General features: G+C 46.4%; 1 protein-coding gene across 1 annotated transcript in view; it reads right to left on the bottom strand.

Moving 5' to 3' along the window:
• Positions 1–572: 572 nt before the first annotated feature.
• The window catches only part of LOC138289659 (alcohol dehydrogenase 1-like), a 455,985-nt gene continuing 434,520 nt past the window's right edge, over positions 573–22,037 (bottom strand). Inside the window, exon 9 of the mRNA XM_069230191.1 lies at positions 573–799. Within this exon, the coding sequence (XP_069086292.1) occupies positions 775–799 (25 nt within the window). The 3' untranslated portion in view covers positions 573–774. The remainder of the gene's footprint in view (positions 800–22,037) is intronic.

Consider the following 22,037-nt stretch of genomic DNA (forward strand, 5'->3'; position numbering starts at 1 on the left):
TGGGTTGGTACATGTATGCATAGATACCTGCGACTGTATGCTTTTCTGCTAGTGTGTCCGTATGTTGAGTGGCTTTGTATGCATGAAATATAGAAATCAGCACACAGTAGTTTGTTAATGCTTGATTACTATTTGTTATTTCTGTGAAATGTATTTATGCACATGTAAGAAAAAGTGCATATAAATGCATGCATACTGTCATTTAGCTTTTTTTCTGTTTTACTATAAAGTTTATGACATGATGATTTAATGGCAGTAAGGCTTACTTTCATTGGACAAATATTTACAACTTCAGAAATTATCAAATTAATTTAAACAAGCAATTTGTGAAAAGCTTATCTCCAAAACAATGAACCTATTTATTGCATACTCACCGTTGTTTAAATGTTTTAAACAGTATTTTAAAAACTGACTTCATTTCCACATGCTTCTCTCTTTTTTCCATGATCATGAGGGACTGAAAAATTAACATACTCTTATACTTTTATTGTACTTTTGGAAATCAGACCGTATGTACAACAAGGCTAAAATAATAAGCCCTTCAAGAAAAGACACAAGACTGAATGTTTGATTTGTAAATTAAAATATGCACTATGTTTGTGAACATAATTTTCTTTATTGCATAATATTGTTTCACATTTCTTGTAAGTGCAAGATAAGTGTAACTATCTTTACACTTGCCATGGTGAATTACACTGATTATATTCTTGAGGTGAGGAAATTTCCGTAGGCGCTGATGGATGCTGATGTCTGAGGTTCTCCATAGTGAGAATCTTAAAGCATAAGGACACAGCGAACACTGTAAAAATAAACATTCATCCCATTAGTTTTTTATTAAAGAACGTTCTAGAAATGTTTACACTGAGTTGGCAAACGACATAAGCAGAGTACAGGGATACATTTACTCATCAAACTCAAAAGTGACAGGTGCCTTGCTCCAGATAGTGATGTCATCAACGACTGAGAGCCTTCCCCAGAACTGATGTAGGTGCAGGTGGGGTCACGTGGGTTGTGACATCAGCTGAACACGTTAGTCACATGTCGGGGTCCTTGCCATAGTGTCTGCGGCCATAGGATATGTAGCCCTACCAGTGTGTGCATTGTTCCTCACTCTAAGAGGGCATTCCTGGCATTTTCGGACAGTCACAGCCCTGTGCCAGCTATCTGGCTCATCAGAATACACAACCAACCTTTCCATTGCTGTCTAACCCAAAGGGGGCTGGCGAAATGTGGCTTTTAAAATAAAGAAGTGCCTTTCATTAGAACCAACTAGTTAATTTTGAAATGAAACCCTAAAACACAGATGTTTGCTCCAAACTTCCCACAAGAATGGTCAAATGTGATTAGCAGATGTTAAAGTAAAAAGTGACCACAAAGGTTTACACAATCAATGATTGAAACAGACAGAGACTGTTAAATAAAACCCTAACACAGATGCTTGCTCCAAAAGTCCCATGAGAATGCTATGAAATGACACCCCAAAACACAAACACATATTTCTGTGCTCAACCCCTGCACAAATTGAGGCCTGTGCATAATCAGCATGAGCTAACAAGTATAACCCCCCCTCAGAGATCAGACGCACAACCACATTCACAAGCCACTATGAACTATTTATATGACGTTTGCGGAGAGCAAGGCTACCCTCACCAATAAAGTTGGAGATGGGGTGGTTCCTAACTCGCTCACCATTCAAAATGGAGATTGCCTGTCAAGATATTGCAGTTGTCAGGATTTTGTCCCGTTCAAGTGACGGTAGCTCTTCACTTAGTGGGAGAAGTGGATTTTTAAAAGTTTCTTTTATTGATTTAAATGTTTTACACAAAACAAAACCATAACAATTTCAAGACCTTAGGTTATATCCCCCATAGCTATTGTATATATACCAGTCATAACAATAACCAGTGCAGCTTTTAAAAGGTATCTATTTTAAAGCTCAATGACGCATTTCAGTTTCATAAGGGTTGCTTAGACACTTACAGGCATGTATTAAGGTCAGTTCATACTGTTTAATCCAGGCCGCCCCTAATCTTACTGACCTTTGCCAAAACAGCCCATAATACTGTATGTCATCTTATTTGTAGATGTTTTGTTCTGGTCGTTATGTTTGCTTCCTCACCTAATGACTTAATTGGGGAAAAGGTGAATTTGCAAGTCATCTGTATACAGTGTTTAATCTGAGGAGGTGGTACAGCTGGGACTCGTCAACAGGCATTTTTAGAGATCAGAACGCATTTTTTTTAACAAACTTTGATACAGAACAATAGCTAGTAAAGCACAAAAGGGGGGACAAAGGAGGAGAGAAATATGGGGAAACAGATACACAAAGGATGAAAAAGAACCTGAAAGAGTGAAGTAAAGAGGAAGGGGGTGTCTGATAGTGGATTAAAGATGCATGAGGTAAAATCACAACTACAGTTTTGGTTTTCTGTAGCGCCGGCTGTATGCTTCTAACAAAATTTGGGACAACTGTACTTTTTTAAAACAAATTAACTATTGTGTCTGTAAATTTGGAATTAATTGTACCTCATAAAGGGAGATGATATGAGCAGGGGAGTCTGATGTAAGTGTTAGGGTACTGGAACAAGTTGAGTGCTTTGGGGGACAACGCTCAGTATGATTAGAGTTTGGAGTGTTTATAAAACACCAGTCTTTACTACTTTCAGTTCCCACTTGATGCTGTTGATATTTATAACCTTAGGGTGGGTTAAGTCTAAAGGACGTACACCTGCAGGGATTTAGATTTCATGACCCACAGGTTTAACCTGTATGTTTGTACCCATAAATTATTGATTTATTTGTTTTATAAAGCACTAACTCCACTCAACGGAGTTTCAGAGCACTATACCAAAGAAAGGTGTGTAAACACCACGTAGAGTTCAACACATGGATTGACTGACAGCAAAGAATAATAGACTATTTCCTTTACAGCACTGGTTATGAATTGGAGAGGTAGAGAGGATTGCAATGTGTGGGAGGTATACAATAGAAAGGTGCAAGCAAATACATAATGGTTATGGAAAGCCAATAGCACTGGTTGCATATCAGCAAGAAATAGCTAGATAAGAATACGGAAGGGCATTTAGTAGAGAACATGTTAATCCAACAAGCAGTAGAAAAGAGCAGTGGAGACAACAGAAGACCATGAATGAACTGTTAGAGTACAGGAGGATATTGATTGAGGAACTTTGGGTGCCGGGAGATATAGAATTTCTGAGAGATTGAAGAGAGTTGAATTTAAAAGATGAGGTTGAACAAAAGTTCTGAACATTAAACAAAGGTGAAGGCTTGTGGATGGTCACGGAAAAATACACAAGAATGTATGGAAAATGTATAAGACAGTGAGAAATACAAAGTTGTCAGCAACATAGATTATAGATTCAGCATCATGAAGCAATAAGTATAGAAACAGTAGAGCCACAGACATAATGCATAATTTGTCATACAGCAGGTACTCTGACAAGAATCTTCCAGATTGGAAGGCTGCCAGACTGAGGGCACATACCCAGAAATGTATTGTGCCATCTGATCGTTAAAGCAGTTGTCCTTGTTAGTTTTGTGTGTTTATCTTGCATGTATTGTTTAAATAAATTGTGTCTAATTGGTCAAATGTTCCATGTGCTTCCTCTCCCCGTGACATATCTTCTGCTTCAGGTATGTCTCCATTGAACTCTTTGTGAGCAGCGGATGCTGTTCTTGCAATGTAAGCACTGACCTATGTGAATAGGAAGGGGTGCCTGTGTCAACAGATTTATCTATGGTATGTGATGGTATTCACTAGTGCTGTTTGGTGTAGGAGTTGGATGCATGTGCCTTCACTCTGCATCTTACAGTTGGTGGGCCATCTGTGTTCCTAAATGAGAAGCTGGAATTGTTTTATAATGTGATGAGGTAGTTGTAATGTTGGTTTGGGAGATGTGGTGCATGGTGGTTTGTAGCGGCGTATTGTGCTGTGGATTGCAGAGTGGTGTTGTGTTAGATGGCCTAGAATGGCAAAGGGAAGTGTTATGTGATGTGGTTGGTTAACTATATAGTATGCTTTACGTTGTCACATGGTGAGGAAAATCTTGTTTAATTTCTTTTTTTTAAAATTTTCGTTTACCAGCATTGCGATTCAGTATACATTCATGTGTGGTCTAGAAAACAAGGAGGCAACAGAAATGGTACACTGCAAAAGTTATTAACAAACGCCTTATGTTACATTCAGCAGATGGCATTGTTTGTCGCAACAGCAAGTTAGGGATAACAAACAACAGAACAATTTATGAACTTGGAAGGAGGGGAGCAGATACAGCAGTATACGATGACTTGGGTTATATGAAAGGGGCAAGGACAGGGTGGAGGAGGATATTGTGAGATGTGAAGGTGGCTCTACGTGGGACAGTCAGAAGCAATGCGAGGGTTGTGTGCAGTTCGGACAGAATAAAAAATTATAATAGCAAAAGGTTTTGTGGCCTTGAATGGGGCAGTTGGAGAAACACCAGAGTATGGTGATGAAAATCATGGTGCAGTGTGGTATGTTGTGATGCGGGCGATGGAGCATGCCACGTATTGTGGTCAGATGGGATCTGGTATTGGATGGTGTGGAATTTTTGTTGTGAGGAACAACGCAATGTTTGGTTATGTGGGTTTGTGTGATGCAGGATGATGTGAAGTGGTGTAGGGTGATATATGAGGTTATGTAGTCTTTGATGTGGTTTACAGACTGTGTTAGAGCAAACAGTAAATCAAGTAAATCGGGTTTGTCTGCTTTTTCTGCTGTAAAGTTATCCTGCATAATGCAAACATGTATATGAGTACGTTATTTTTTTCTTTTTTCATATCTCTTTTTATTTATTCGTGGTTGTAGTTGATACTCCTTGATCTGATAGTTTCACTTCCGTTCTTGAAGAGCTAGAATGCCTGCAAATTGTAATCAGTTTAGCCCAACTTACACCCCTATCTACCATCCTTGCTTGCACTAACTACCCTGGTTGCGGTTGCTCTACTCCTTTTGTTGTCTTTGTCTCTGGCTGTAGTACCGTGTGCAGTGGTAAGGTATGGCTTTGTCTTGTTTGGCATATTGTGCTGAGGGATGGTACAGCATGAGAATAAGTTGGTGTTTATGTGGTGTTATGTTGTGTGTGGTATGGCTTCATGTGTGGTGGCATCACTCACTACAGTAGAGTGAGATTTGAAAGCACGTCTTCTGGAGCCACACCAAGCAAGCTACTAGGCCCCCTCTCCTCCCTTGCATTATAAGTAGTGTAGCTGCTTGTTTCGTATTTCCCTGTGGGCTATATCTTTAGGGGAGGGCTGGTAGTAGAGAAGACGAGAATTGATGCTGGTGAGTGTGACCTGTCCCTGTAGGCCTGCACTGCTGCTGTCTGATGTCGTGGGTCACAGGAGTTTGCGGGGGCTGTTGGATCCAGATGACAAAGGATGAAGGGGGGGCTGGCACACTCGCTGAATAGCTTGCTGGAGCACTTACTACTGAAAAGCCGTATGGGGGGCGAAGGACAAACACGCGGGCAGACCAACAGACATGCAAACCTACAGGGTGGGAGATGGGAAGGCCGAGCTTGAAGTTAACTGCTTGCCTGCCACTCTACTACCCCTGTGTAGTCCTCCATCCTCCATGCAGTCAAAGTCCAGACCCCCCGTTAACTCTATCTCATGCCTCTGTTTGTTCCTCGCTCCAGTTCTCCACAAGCCCCCTCAGCTGTTTTCACTTCCTTGTAACTCCTCACCTCCTCGCTGCCTCACCGCCTCACGCATCTAGTTGATTTTCACCCTTGCATCTACGTACATATGCTGACTCCGCCTTCTCACTCACTGATGTTGGTACACAAGTGGTTTCTGGGCGTTGGTCAAACCTAAGATGGCCAATGCGTGTGCATACACACACACATACACACACTTTAGGCTGAATCCAGTAAATTCATATTTTTGTGAAACTTTATTCAGTTTTGAGAAATGTGTAGTTTAAGGTGATTGTTTACGGAATCAAGGGCTAGATGTATCAATAAATTTTGCATTTGCAAGCGGTGCGAATTGCAAAATTCACCTGTTTGCGAATGCAAAAATGCCTTTCCTGATGTATTACAGGCATTTGCAGTGCAATTTTAAGGAATCGCAAAAATAACGATTCCTTAAAATTGCAACCCCGTTTAGAGAATCGCAAATTGCAATTCTCTAAATAGGAAATCGCAAATAGGGAATTCCTATTTGCAGTTTCCAAAGCCATGTATCAAGCGTTTCCTAAATGCAAATTGGGCATTTAGGAAATGCAATTACCACCAAATCCAATTTGGTGGTAAGCATGTGAAATTTTTAAAAATGCATTAGAAATGCATTTTTTAAAATGACATGTAGCGCACACATGCCCCTAGGGCATGTGTGTGCTTCACATGTGCGCAAATATTTTTTGGGGGTGCATCAGAGGGGGCCTTAGGCCCTCAGCACCCTGGGGTTTGCATTACCTAATTTGCAAATTCCTAACTGGAATTCGCAAATTGGGAAATGCAAAACCATTCGCACCATTCTCTAATTGAGATTCGGTAATAGCGATTGGAAATTTTAAGAAATCGCTATTATCGAATCGCAAATTTCATACATCCCATTTTGCATTTCTTAAATAACGATTTCTTAAAATTCACTATTTAAAATATGCAAACCGGGAGCTTGATACATCTGGCCCCAAATCTCCGACTAAGCTCTCAAAAACTGACTGAAAAATCTCATTTTAAACTAAATTGTGTATTCTTATTATTATTATTATGGTTTTCTAGCGAGCATACAAAGTTGTGAACTTAGCACTTTCCATACTTTTTTCTTTAAAGTCGAGCTTTGTGAAGTGCTATGCTACCAAAGTGACCCAACACAGCTGCGGGAACATTACCACTGTCAAACAGGTCTGTGAGCATTTATGTTTTACTGGTTCCAATAAGGAGTGTAACCGTCTTCCATTATACCACAAGTACCAGAACAGGCCTGCCAGCAGCAGGGAAAGAAAAGTATGCATCTTGTTAGGAACATCCGTTGTGTTCTCCGCTGTCATTTAGGACTGGCAGCCATGAGTAACAGTGGGGGACAACAATGCCCCCATTAGACTTCCAGAAGCAGGGAACATGATGGCAATTATACAACATTCCATAGGCCAAGTTTGTATTTTGCACACCCACGGTTCTTTAATACCAATGTGTGATACTTACGACATGATAATAAACCATGAGGCAGAGTGATTTGTATATGTAATCAGATCCTCATAACATGATATTTATTACATATTCTATATTACATTGCTTAGAACCAGGAAGATGTCTATTGAAAACTATCACAAAATACTGCTGTAAACAGGGCCACTGGAATTACTAGAATCAGAGGCTGTGGCATTTTCCACATCAATATTTATTCCCTGAACTTGCGACTATCTGATTTAATGATTTTAATAAAAATATTTCAAACAGATCTGAAATTTTTAAAAACGCTGCCACTTGTATTGCTGCATGGTGGAAGGCTGTTTCATCACCTATCAGCTGCTGAATGCTATATTTTGCTGTTAAACTGGTACAAGTAAGACGAAGCCTTATCCAGAAAGTGTTAGCATATATAATAAAAATTGCAAAATAATACTGACACAAAATATGCTGCATAATTTTTGTTTCGCACCACATCATTTGGTGAACACTGCTACATAACTTGAGCCTCCCCTGCCACATAATTACAGTTCACTTGACTACTCCTTCCCGGCCTTCTCGTTTCTTGTGATAATGTATTTTCTGCAAGTTAAGGAACATAGGTAATTGGTGTTCAAACCACTGCTGCAGCTATATTAGTATTAACCATATCCTAAGAAACATTCATTTTCTCCATGTATGGGTGACTATGCAACCATCTACTCTCAAATTCACTGGCCACAGTTTAGATGTGCCCTCTGACCAAAATACCCTGGCTGTTGTATTGGCAGGGCCACTGGAATTAAGTTACTGTGCAGCCATGGCTATTTTCACATAATTATAATTTGACGCCTTTGCCACATAATCAATCATCTGTTGCTTAAACTTCAGAATGTAACAAAAAAAACTGTGCTAGCTTAAACGGTTCAAACGTTTCTGAAAATGCAGCAACGTATTGCAGTGGAAGGCCCTTTGCAAAGCTGAATTGTTCACCTCTCTGTTGCTTATTGTTATTATGTGGGTGTTAAACTTGTACTAATGATCAAAGGGTATACCTTGATGGCGCATAACTCAAAAGTTCTTTGTTTTGCAAAACATGGTTTGTGAAAAGATGCCCATAGAATTTATCACTCAGGGCTCAAACTGATGCTGTTAACCGCTGTGCCTTTACAAATAGGGTTTATTGATACCCTGAATTTTCTACCCATGAAATTGAATAAGTTGCCAAAAGTCTTTGGTTTTCTAGGGTGTAAAGATTATTTTCTTCCACTTTTGTAACACCCGGACAAATCAGAATTATGGGCATCCCATGCCTCTGCCCGTCAGCTGTGGTGTCGAGTATATGATGCCTGTAGTGAAAAAGAGCTTTCTACAATGGTATGGTGAAAACTGTGAAAAAGAATTTCATTTTCAAACAAAGGCCCATATTTAAACTTTTTTAGAGCTGAATTTGCATCATTTTTTTGGCGCAAAATCTGTTTTTGGTGTATGGGTCAAAGTTGAAAGCTTACTGTCAAGTGGATGTAATGATCTTGCGAAAAGCATGCAATCTCTTCAGGGACGTTGTGGTGGAGATGACTAAACAAGAAAAGGTTTTGAAACCCAACACACCCAAGATGACAAAATCCATAGAATACATAGACCCTTTTCAACACATTACGCTGGCTCCCACATGTATGTCTATCTACAAGCACATGCTTTTAAAACCTGAAAGCATAGCTCTAGTACCGCCCAAACTCTATAATGGTAAACAGAAGTGTTATTCAACCCCCTCTATCCAATGGCTCATTTACATCTCTGATAAGGAAAACTTCTTCATTCAGCACACCTTACATGGTCATGAATACCGTTTAGGGCCTTATTACCTCGATGGGTACGCTGTAATTAACAGAGTGCCAATGGCCTTTGAATACAATGGGTGCTTTTACCACTGATGTCCTTGTGTTACAAACCCCACAAGTTTAACAGGCTGTTGGGTATCAGGTTTGAACACTTACACCGCCGTACTTGAATAGCAAAAAGAAAAAAATAACTTATATAAATTAAGTAGGATAACTTTACAGCAGCAAAAGCAGGCAAACCTGATTTACGTTTGGCTCTAACATAGCCTACAAGTCACATCAAAGACTACATAACCTCATACATCACTTCACATCATCCTCCATCCACAAACCATCATCACCAATCATTGCCTTGTTCCTCACAACAAAAATTCCACACCAACCAATACCAGTTTGCATCAGACTACAATACATCCCATCACACTGTGGCCTGCTCCATCGCACCGCATCACAACATATCACGCTGCACCGTGGTTTTCTGCACCATGCTATGGTGTTTCTCCAACTGCCCCATTCAAGCCCACAACACTTTTTGCTATTATAATTTTTTATTCTGCCCGAACTGCACACAGCACTCGCATTGCTTCTGACTGTCCCAGGTAGAGCCACCTTCACACCTCACAATATCCTCCTCCACCCTGTCCTTGCCCCTTTCATATAACCAAAGCCATCGTACACTGCTGTATCTGTTGCCCTCCTTCCAAGTTCATAAATTGTTCTGTTGTCTGTTATCTCTAACTTGCTGTTGCTACAAACAATGCCATCTGCTAAACATAACATAAGGCGTTCGTTAATAACTTTTGCAGTGTACCATTTCTGTTGCCTCTTTGTCTTCCGGACCACACATGAATGTATACTGAATCGCAATGCCGCTTTACAAAATATTCCCCCCAAATTTTTAAACAAGATTTTCCTCATTGTGTGACAACTTAAAGCATACTATGTAATTAACCAATCTCATCAAATAATACAGACCTTTGCCAGTCTACGCCACAACACCCTGCAATGCACAGCACAATAAGCTACTACAAACCACCATGCACCACATCTCCCAGGCCAACAATACAACTACCAGATCACATTATAAAACAATTTCAGCTTGTAATTTAGGAACACAGTGGGCCCACAAACTTCAAAATGAGGAGGTAAGACACATGCATCCAACTCCTACACCACACAGTACCATTGAATACCATCACATACTATAGATACATATATCGACACCCCTTCCTATTCACACCGGTCAGTGCTTACATTGCAAAAGCTGCAAAAGCATCATCCGCTGTTCACAAAGAGTTCAGTGGCGATATACCTCTAGCAGAAGATATGTCACCGGGAGAGGGAGCACATGGAACATGTGAACAATTAGACACAACCAGCGTAAACAATATAAGCAAGATAAACACACAAAACTAACAAGGAAAAATGCTCTGACAAGCAGTTGACCCAACTAACTTCTCGCTATGTGCCCTCACTGTGACTACCTCCTAATCTTGAACTTGTCATACTAGGTCTTCTGTTGCTCTATTAAAATACCTTCTGTATGACAAATTATGTATTATGTATGTGGTTCTACTATTTGCATACATATTGCTTTACAATGCTGAACCTACAATCAATGTTGTTGACAACTTTGTATTTCTCATTATTTTATACATTTTTCATCCACTCTTATTTATTTTTCTGAGCTTCTGTCATCATCCTCAAGCCTTCACCTTTGCTGTAATGTTCAGGAATTCTCTTCTACCTCATTGTACTGGTTTAACTCTCCTCTCTTTCTCAGAAATACTATGGCCCTCATTCTGACCTTGGCGGGCGGCGGAGGCCGCCCGCCAAAGTCCCGCCGTCAGGTTACCGTTCCGCGGTCGAAAGACCGCGGCGGTAATTCTGACTTTCCCGCTGGGCTGGCGGGCGGTCGCCTTCAGACCGCCAGCCAGCCCAGCGGGAAAGAGGCTTCCACGATGAAGCCGGCTCGGAATCGAGCCGGCGGAGTGGAAGCTGTGCGACGGGTGCAGTTGCACCCGTCGCGTATTTCACTGTCTGCGCAGCAGACAGTGAAATACATGTAGGGGCCCTCTTACGGGGGCCCCTGCAATGCCCATGCCAGTGGCATGGGCACTGCAGGGGCCCCCAGGGGCCCACGACCCCCCCTACCGCCATCCGGATCTCGGCGGTCCGATCGCCGGGATCTGGATGGCGGTAGGGGGGTCGGAATCCCCGCGGCGGTGCAGCAAGCTGCGCCGCCGCGGAGGATTCAATGGGGCCGCGGTACACTGGCGGGACCCCGCCAGTGGTGCCGGTCCGACCGCGGCTTTACCGCCGCGGTCGGAATCCCCATTGGAGCACCGCCGGCCTGTCGGCGGTGCTCCCGCGGTCCTCTGCCCTGGCGGTCAAAGACCGCCAGGGTCAGAATGACCACCTATATCTCCTGGCACTCACACTTCCTCAATCAACATCCTCTTATGCTCCAACAGTTCATTCATGGTCTTCTGTTGTCTCCGCTGCTCTTTTCTACTGCTTGTTGGATTAACATGCTCTCTACTAAATGCCCTTCCATATTCTTATCTAGCTTTTTCTTGCTGATATGCAACCAGTGCTATTGGCTTTTCATAACAATTATGTATTTACTTGCCCTTTTCTATATTCTACCTCCGACATATTGCAATCCTCTCTACCTCTGCAATTCATAACCAATGCTGTAAAGAAAATAGTCTGCTATGCTTTGCTGTCAGTCAATCCATATGTTGACCTCTACCTGGTGTTCACACACCTTTCTTTGGTACAGTTCTCTGAAACTCCGTCGAGTGGAGTTAGTGCTTTATAAAACAATTAAATCAATAATTTATGGGTACAAACAAACAGGGTAAAACTTTGGGTGATGAAACCTAACCCCCTACAGGTGTACTTACTTTAGGCTCAACCCACCCTTTGGGTTATTAATATCCACACTACCAAGCAGAAACTAAAGATAGTAAAGACTGTGGCCCATGTTTATGAAATGTTTGCAATGCCGTAGCCTCATTTGTTTTTATGGTAAATCGGCGTAAACATAACTCCATATTTATATGTTGATGCTAGACCCGCCTAGCATCAAAATGTAGGAGTTAGCATCATTTTTAGGGAGCGCCATCCACCTTGCGTCTCATTGCGACAATGAGATGCAAGTTAGGTGGTCCCTTCCAAAAAATGACGCTAGCCTTGTAGCTTCACATTTACCTACCATCGCAAAAACGACACAAACCAAGGAAGCGCGAATAGCATCAAATTTTAATGCCTGGTCAGACCAGGTGTTAAAAAGAGGCCCACACACCACCACTGAAGGAAAACACACAGAAGGAGAATTTGAAACCTCGAGTAGAACATAAAAGTCCACACACCGCAAACATCAGTGAAGACAGCAGGTCCCTCCACCACCACCACAGCAACCACAAACACCACCACCTCAGCCACAAAGGCAGCACAGAAGGCAGGAGAGGATCTTCAAACAGCACACAACCATCCTTGGCCTCAGGGAACAAGATGTGATCAGGATTTACAGACTGAACCGGGAGTCCATTGTACGCCTGCTGCACCATATTGCTCCACACATCACAGCAAGGGTGCAAACTCTCACTACCATTCCACACATAACCAAACTCCTCTCTGTCCTCCATCTGCTGGCATGTGGATCTTTTCAGATAACGGGTGCACAAGTGGCTGGTATGTCCTAACCATCTTTCTCGGTCCTCCTACGGAAGGTCCTGGATGCTATCATATGCCTCGCACCCCACAACATCTGCTTCCCAAGCTCCTAGCAGCCGCAGCAGGAGACCAAGCAAGGTTTCTATCAAATTGCAGGGTTTCCGCATGTACTGAGTGTAATGGCCTGCACCCATGTGCAACTGGTGCCACCTGCAGTAATGAAACACAAGCACACACATTCAATCAATGTGCAGGCCATTGTGGACCACCGTGGGCTCTTCACCAACATCCTTGCTAAATATCCCAGCAGTGTCCATGATGCATACATATTTTGCCATTCCACTATCAATGAGTGGTTCCAGGATGGCCAATATGGCAATGGTCTACTTATTGGTAAGGCACCATACCAATCATAACACACACAACACAATAACCATCTAGGACAAACAAAACAAACACCAAACTAAATACTCATGGGGAGGGGTACATAGATGTACAGGCAACAACACATATGCAACATGCCGCTGTTAGAAATTGGGTCTTTCGTTGGCAGTCAGGTTACCTCCTGTCTGAGCAAGAACCCTCACTCTAGTCAGGGTAAAGGAGAATCACCCTAAGTTAACACCTGCTCACCCACTTGGTACCTTGGCACAAGCAGGCAGGCTTAACTTCAGAAGCAATGTGTAAAGTATTTGTGCTAACACACACAGTAACTCAGTGAAGACACTACAAAATGACACAACACAGGTTTAAAAAAATAGATAATATTTATCTAAACAAAACATGACCAAAATGACAAAAATCTAACATACACAAGTCAAGATATTATTTTTAAAAGAATTAGGCCCTCATTACAACCTTGGAAGTCGGTGTTAAAGTGGCGTTAATACCGCCAACAGGCCGGCAGTAAAAAAGATGAGATCACGACCATAGCGGAAACCGCCAACATAGACAGCCACATTAACACTCCGACTGCCACGGCGATAGAAACAAACACTGCGGCGGTAACCACCAACAGCCAGACAGAAGACAAGGTTCCGCCCACTGTATTACAAGAGGCCTATCTGCCACCTTTTCTGGGGCGGTACCAACACAATGAAAAGCACGGCAGAAACAGTCTGTGGAACGGAAACCACTAACCTTTCAACACCCAACGAATTACCAGGTCCTGCCCATGTTGGTTTACCTCCTCTTGTATCAGGAGCAGCAAAGACGCCGCAGATGACAACAGTGAGTACTGCACCTAGCACACAGGGGAGGGGAGGAGGGAAAAGAGAGTGACATACACACGCAACATGCAACACCCCCACCCCCACCCCCACCCTCACCCCCACCCTCACCCACAACACCATACACAAAAATACATGCAGCAACAGTACATATACACCCCGTCACTCCCTGGAAGAACCCAAGGACAAAATGCAATGATTGTAACAAATGTAATCATTGAAAAATCAGATATGCCAAATTAAAATATCAGTATATACAAATATGTAAAAACAACAAGTGATGGACGGAATGCTGAACATAGTCAAACACTCACCCCCAGTCATAGATCTGGGTTTAATCCATCGTTCTTTTGCTTACCATGCCACCCCAGTTTGGACCCAGCCATATGCAAATCAGTCTTGACCCTGTTCTTCATGGGAACAGTCCAGTCCGCACTGCCAAGCCAGGTCCTCACTGGACCGGAAACAAGCATCCTGGGACCGGTTTCGGGGTTTCACCCCTCATCAGCCAGGCTAGCTTGAATCCAGTGGCATGGGAAGCACGGGACCCACGTCTGGGCATACCCTTCCCACTTAGGACGACAAAGCAAAAACAACAAGTGATGGACGGAATGCTGAACATTGTCAAACACTCACCCCCAGTCATAGATCTGGGTTTAAACCATCGTTCTTTTGCTTACCATGCCACCCCAGTTTGGACCCAGCCATATGCAAATCAGTCTTGACCCTGTTCCTCATGGGAACAGTCCGGCCCGAACTGCCAAGCCAGGTCTTCACTGGACCGGAAACAAGCATCCTCGGACCGGTTTCGGGGTTTCACCCCTCATCAGCCAGGCTAGCTTAAATCCAGTGGCATGGGAAGCACGGGACCCACGTCTGGGCATACCCTTCCCACTTAGGGCGACAAAGCAAAAACAACAAGTGATGGACGGAATGCTGAACATTGTCAAACACTCACCCCCAGTCATAGATCTGGGTTTAATCCATCGTTCTTTTGCTTACCATGCCACCCCAGTTTGTACCCAGCCATATGCAAATCAGTCTTGACCCTGTTCCTCATGGGAACAGTCCAGTCCGAACTGCCAAGCCAGGTCCTCACTGGACCGGAAACAAGCATCCTGGGACTGGTTTCGGGGTTACACCCCTCATCAGCCAGGCTAGCTTGAATCCAGTGGCATGGGAAGCACGGGACCCACGTCTGGGCATGCCCTTCCCACTTAGGGCGACAAAGCAAAAACAACAAGTGATGGACGGAATGCTTAACATTGTCAAACACTCACCCCCAGTCATAGATCTGGGTTTAATCCATCGTTCTTTTGCTTACCATGCCACCCCAGTTTGGACCCAGCCATATGCAAATCAGTCTTGACCCTGTTCCTCATGGGTACAAATATGTAGACCAACTACACAAGTCCAGATAGTAATGAAATCATTGTCCGTGGACCAGTGGTCCCAAAATGCGTGGGCGAAGCCCACACATGATACCTGACTCGAAACGGAGAGAACACTGCTGGGGCATCAGATCGAAAATAAAAAGGCACCTCAGGGGGAGGGGGAGGAGGGGCACCTCAACCGGATGAATGGACGACGCCACTGCTCCACGAGGGGGCTCAATGCCCACTGTTTGCTCCTGGGGAGTGCAAAGCCACAGTCTCTCAAGTCTCTCCAGTGGGTGGTTTGCCCACTGCATTATCCTGGGGAGTACAAAGCCACAGTCTCTCAAGTCTCTCCAGTGGGTGGTTTGCCTACTGCTTTATCCTGAGGAGGGCAAAGCCACAGTCTCTCAAGTCTCTCCAGTGGGTGGTTTGTCCACTGCTTTATCCTGGGGAGTGCAAAGCCACAGTCTCTCAAGTGGATGCCATTCTCCACTGGTTCTGGAGGGGGCATTGTGCCCAGAGTGCTTCATCCTGCCAAGGACTGGGGGAGGGGATACTTTTCTCCACTGGTTCTGGAGGGGGCATTGTGCCTAGAGTGCTTCATCCTGCCAAGGACTGGGGGAGTGGATGTGATTCTCCACTGGATCTGGAGGAGGCATTGTGCCCAGAGTGATTCACATGCAGTGTGGCAGGTCCCAATCCCCCCACTGGGTGTGTGTGCCATGAGATTGACTGGGAACAGGTATCATGATACTCCATGGAGGCAGAGACACACTCCACCCTGCTGCGACTTCCCCTGCTACGTGCAAGTACAAACAGTGCTGGGTGTTGTGCCTCATGTACGCTGTGCAGGGTCCAGGACATCTCCTGCAGCCTCGGACAGCTGCCCACTGGGGATGATAGCCATGTCAGCTGTGGTGGCACTGGTTGAGCACATTGCGGTGCTGGTGGCAGTGGTTGCAGCAGTGTCTGTGGTGGAGATGCTGGCGGTAGTGAATGTGTCAGCACCTGTGAAGGGACACAGCAGGACGTCTCCTGCAGCCTCGGACAGTTGCCCAATGGGGATGATGCTGGGGACTGTTGCTGAGGCAGCAGACGTGCAGGTGGCCGTGCAGGTGGTGGTGTCCACCGCTGTACAGATTGCTGTTCTGGTTGCCAGAAGGGGTGACTCTGGTCCCTCAGCTGGAGGCTCCGTGCCCTTTCCTGAGTTCTCCTTCACCTTGTGTCCCTTCCCCACCTCTGGTGTCGCTGCTGGTCCCTTGGCACTGTCCCCATTTGGCTTGGAGGAGCCCTTGCTGGGTGGTTGGTGCGGCTTTTTCCTCCGGCATGTGTGCACCTTCTTCACATTGGCAGGTGGCAGAATGGGCTGATCCTTAGCCTCGCTAGGTGACACACTGGCAGCCCTGATGGGTGCCACCCGCGATGTGACTGGACTTGCTGAGACCACAGTTGTGGAGGATTTGGTGGCTGAGGTGCTGGGCTGGGACCTGGACAGCCTGGCCCTAGGGGAAGGACGGGGGGAGGTGTAGGGAAGAGGTCAATGTTAGCCAGGAAGAGTTTCTTAGACACACTGGGACGGGAAGATGGAGGGGGTTTGGGAGTGGAGGAAGAGGTAGTAGTTGTAGGAGGTGTATGTCTGCTGAATTTGGGTGAAGGTGCATGGGCCGGAGGCTGTTGTGCGGTGGATGGCTGTTGGATGGGTGTGTGCCTGCATTTGTGTAGTTTGGGAGGAGGGCTCACAGACACACTGGGAGAGGACACAGGGGATGTGTGAATGGTAGTGGGGGTGGTAATTGCCTGTGAGCAGTGTGTGGTGATGGGCGTGCTCGTGATGGAGGTAGTGGATGAAGATGTAGTGCATGCAGGTATGAGTGGAGACGAGATAGGGAGGGAGGAGGAGGACGTGGAGGAGGGGGACACAGTGGAGGCAGTAAATGTTGGTGTGTCTGCATGGGGATGGTGCTTGTGTGAGTGCCTGTGGGATGTGTGGTGCTTATGTTTGCCATGCCCACTCTTGTGTGTTGATGAGTGTGCATGCTCGTCTGATGGTGTGCTTGGGATAGGCTGAGGTACAGGGGATTGGGTCTGGGTAGAGAAGTTGGAGGGGGGAGGCTGGGCATAGGGACAATGGCTGCCATCAGTGCTGAGGCCAGAGCCTGAAATGCTCTTTGTGGGGCCACCACGCCAGAATGAATGCCCTCCAGGTATGCATTTGTTTTCTGAAAATGCCTCTTACACACCCTGGATGGCATTCAAAATGGTTGATTGCCCAACAGTGAGGGATCTCAGGAGGTCAATAGCCTCCTCACTGAGGGCAGCAGGGCTGACTGGGGCAGGGCCTGATGTACCTGGGGTGTAGGAGATGTTCACCCTCCTGGGTGAGCGGGCATGGGAAACTCAATAAGGGGCTGCTGGGAGGGCGGTGCTGGGGGGGAGTTGGCTGCTGTACCTGTTGTTGCGGTGGGCACAGAGATGCCCGCCACCGCAAGGGAGCTCCCATCAGAGGAGGAGTCGCTGTTGCTGGTGCATGCTCCTGTCCCCGTCGTGGAGCTCCCCTCGCCCTCCGTCCTACTGGTGCCTTCTGACTCCGTTACTTCACCCTCCAGGGCCATGTGGGTTGCAGCTCCCTCCTGCTCCGGTGCCAATGCTCCTCCACCAGATGATGCTAATGCATATAAGGACAGGGTGACAAAACAAAAAGGGTGGGAAAGACACAGGAGACAAATGGTCAATTCCTGCAACACCACTACCGTTGGCGGACACAACACACAGGGAGCAGCCCTATGTACTAAGCCATGCACTAACAGTGCAGTGGAAAAGAACATGCCCAAGGGGGACTCTGTCTAGACCCAGTTCATGCACAACCGGAACCCATGGGAGCCTGACTTGTTGTAGAGGGCAAATACCACCTTTGGGGATGGAGTGGGAATGAGCCTGCAAATCAATGGATCTACCTTTGCGCGTCTGCCCTGGCCTAGGGGAACCCACAGCCCAACTCCCCCACCCAGACACCTCATCAAGCGCGCATAGTCAGCTGAATGAGAGTGTACTCACCCCCTTGTGGCTGCTTTGATGCCCTCAAGCACCCATCCAAATCAGGATATGCCACCGCCAGGATTCGGTACATCAGGGGGGTTATGGTGCGACGGGCAGCTCTTCCACGTTGGGAGGCCATAACCAGCTAGGCCTCCGCTGTCTTCTTACTCCAGCGGCACAGGTCCTCCCATCTTTTCCAGGGGTGGGTGCTCCGTCCATGGTAGACCCCCAGGGTCCGCACTCCCTTGGCGATGGCATGCCAAATAACTTCCTCTGGTGGGTGCTGACCTAGAGGAATAGTGAAGTAAAAAAGGATGCCACTCTCCCGTACAGTTCTTCTCACACATTGGCCACAAACCTCCCACCCGGTCCCAGAAAAAAATACACTCACCATCCTCACATGCTGGCCTGTCCCCCCCGTCTCTTCCATCCATGACACTCCATAAAATCATGTCCCATCCACCAGGCACACGGTTCACTCAGCTGTTTGTCTGGAGGACCGTAAAGTAGCATGTACTGGGGGAGGACCCATCCACCAGTTTCTCCAACTCCTCCACATTGAAGGCAGGGGCCCTTTCTCCAGACACTGTAGCCATTGTCGCTTCCAGATGCAGGTCACAGCAGCACTTGCAGTGTAGGTCCTCTCCTGTTGAAGGTCAGGTATCAAGTGAGGGAACAGATAGAAAATGGCGGTCATGTCCGCGGCGGTGGGACCCTTCACAGTCGGCGTACATCGTCATTGGCTCCTGGAACCCACAGGGCCCAATGATAACCAAAGCTGAATTGCGCAGCAGTCTTCGTCCGCCTACCATGACGCTGCACAACGCCAGCGCAGTTACCTCATTTCCCCTTGTCCCTCCTTACTGGTCAGGCAGCTGCCATTTCAAGGGGCCACCTGGCAGGCCAACTAACTGTGTCACACCTATTTAGACCAGGAATACGGACAGACAAAGGCACATACAGATAATTTCACGATTGTGCTAATCAGCCTTGTGAAAGCTATGTGGTGTATTACCCTCTGCTCACCCTTCTCCTTCATAGGGCATGTCCGCGTGGGAAGGTGATGAGATGGCAGGCATCCTCCTGTGTACAGACCCCTGGTGGACCTGTCAACAATGGAAGACAGACACATCATTATCACTTACAGACTTGATCGTGCAACATTCCAGGAACTTTGTGCCCAGTTGGAGCCAGCCCACAGGAATCCCCCCTCTAGTGCAGGTCCTGTCATTGCTCCATTTCCTGGCAAGTGGGTCTTTTCAAACAACAGTGGCCATGGCATCAGGGATGTCACAGCCAATATTCTCTAACGTGTTGTCCAGAGTGTTATCTGCCCTGCTGAAACACATGTGCAGCTACATCGTTTTCCCTCAGGTGGAGGATCTGCCCACAGTGAAAGGTGACTTTTATGCCCTGAGATATATCCCCAATATCATTGGTGCCATTGATGGTACACATGTGGCATTTGTACCCCCTCCGCAGGAATGAACAGGTGTACAGAAACCGGAAAAGCTACCATTCAATGAATGTGCAGATGGTGTGTTTAGCAGACCAGTACACCTCCCATGTGAATGCCAAGTATCCAGACTCTGTGCATGACGCTTACATTTTGAGGAATAGCAGCATCCCTTATGTGATGGGGCAACTCCAGAGGCACTGTGTGTGGCTAATAGGTGAGCCCAAGGTCCCCACACAGTTTAAATAGGTGTCTGGGTATGGGAGATTCCCTAATGTTTGGAGGATGTCTAACAGTTGTCCCTCGATATCTGCAGGTGACTCAGGTTACCCCAACCTGTCATGGCTACTGACCTCAGTGAGGAATCCCAGGACAAGGGCAGAGGAACGCTACAATGAGGCACATCGGCGAACTAGGAGGATAATAGAGCGCACTTTCGGCCTCCTGAAGGCCAGATTCTGGTGCCTCCATCTGACAGGTGGATCCCTATACTACTCACCCAAGAAGGTGTGTCAGATAATCGTGGCATGCTGTATGTTGCACAACCTTTCTTTTTCGACGCCAGGTGCCTTTTCTGCAGGAGGATGGGCCTGATGCTGGTCTTGTGGCAGCTGTGGAGCCTGTGGACAGTGAAGAAGAGAAGGCAGATGAAGAAGATATAGACAACCTAAACAACATCATCATGCAATACTTCCAGTGAGACACAGGTAAGAGGATGGCACTGCTTCCCACATCTCATACTACTCTAGGACATAGCATAAATCTGCCCTTTTACCTCTGTGTATGGACCCTGACATGTCACTTTGCCTTTCCATTTCACAGATCTGGGTCCCACTTTCTGCTCTCTGCAATGTTTACTGCTGCCCAACAACTGTGTAACATAGGTATGTGAACATGTATATTGACATTGCTATATTTCTGAGAGGTTGCTATTACACATTTGTGAAAGTACAGACTGACTCCAAATTGATTTGTGATTCAAGGGTGTTTATGTCTGTGCTAATAAGTGGAGGGGGTGTGCAATGGGCTTGGGTGATGGTGGAGTAATGTCCATGGTAGAATTCAGTCTCTTGGTCTCACAGGTGCATTGTCCATGGGGGCATAGGAAGGGGAGCAATGGCAGTTTAAGGTGGACAGGGTGACAAAGTGGGACAGAAGGGTGACAATCAGGAGGGTCTTATTTCCTGGCGGGGGTCTTGGCAATGTTCTCTGTCTTGTTCCTGGATCTCAGGGACCGTTTGCGGGTTGGTTCTCCTTCTGCAGGGGGTGGGGTGCTGGTGGCCTGTTGGTACTGTCCACTAGCGCCAGCAGAGGTGGAGGGCTGTTCATCGTCCAAGCTAGTGTCAGGGGCCCGTTTGTGTGCAACTGTGTCCCTCATGGTGTTGGCCAGGTCTGCCAGCACCCCTGCAATGGTGACCAGAGTGGTGTTAATGGACTTCAAGTCCTCCCTGATCCCAAGGTAGTGTCCCTCCTGCAGCCACTGTGTCTCCTGAAACTTGCCGAGTACCATGCCCATGGTCTCCTGGGAATGGTGGTATGCTCCCATGATCTTGGAGAGTGTCTCGTGGAGAATTGGTTCCCTGGGCCTGTCTTCCCCCTATCACACCGCAGTCCTCCCAGCTTCCCTGTTATGTCCTGTGCCTCTGTCCCCTGAACCGTGTGCCCACTGCCACTGACCCCAGGTCCCTGATTGTCTTGGGTTGGTGGTTTTGCCTGGGGTCCCTGTAGTGGTGGACACATTGCTGATTGATGTGTCCTGGGGACAGTGGCATGGGCCTGCTGGGTGGGTGCTGCGGTGGTGTTTCCTGAGGGGGGAGGGTCTGTGGTGGCTTGTGACAGTGGCAGGGGAACCGACTGTCCAGAGGTCCCTGATGGGCCGGGCTGGTCATCTTGGTCCAGCTGTGCAGAGCTGCTGTCATCACTGTGGGCCTCTTCTGTGGGGGGACTGGATATGTCTGGCACCTCCTGTCCGGTGACGTTGGGTATGGGTCCTGTTGGGGTGTAAATGCATAGTTTTAAGTATCTGTGTGTGCCATCTTGTGCATTGGGTGGGTTACCCTCTACTCCTGTGCTTGCATTATTGTATTTGCCCTTGTGTGATTGTTGTTTTGGGGTCTGGGTGGGTATCTTTACTGGACATGCTTTGGTGATGGGGATCCATGCATAAGTGTCGCATGCAGGGCCTTGGTATTGGGATGGATAGGTTGTGATAGTGGGGCATGTGTGAGGTGTTGGAGTGATGGGGGTGAGGGTGAGGGTGG

The sequence above is a fragment of the Pleurodeles waltl genome, chromosome 1_1, assembly GCF_031143425.1.
Source record: "Pleurodeles waltl isolate 20211129_DDA chromosome 1_1, aPleWal1.hap1.20221129, whole genome shotgun sequence".
NCBI lineage: Eukaryota > Metazoa > Chordata > Amphibia > Caudata > Salamandridae > Pleurodeles > Pleurodeles waltl.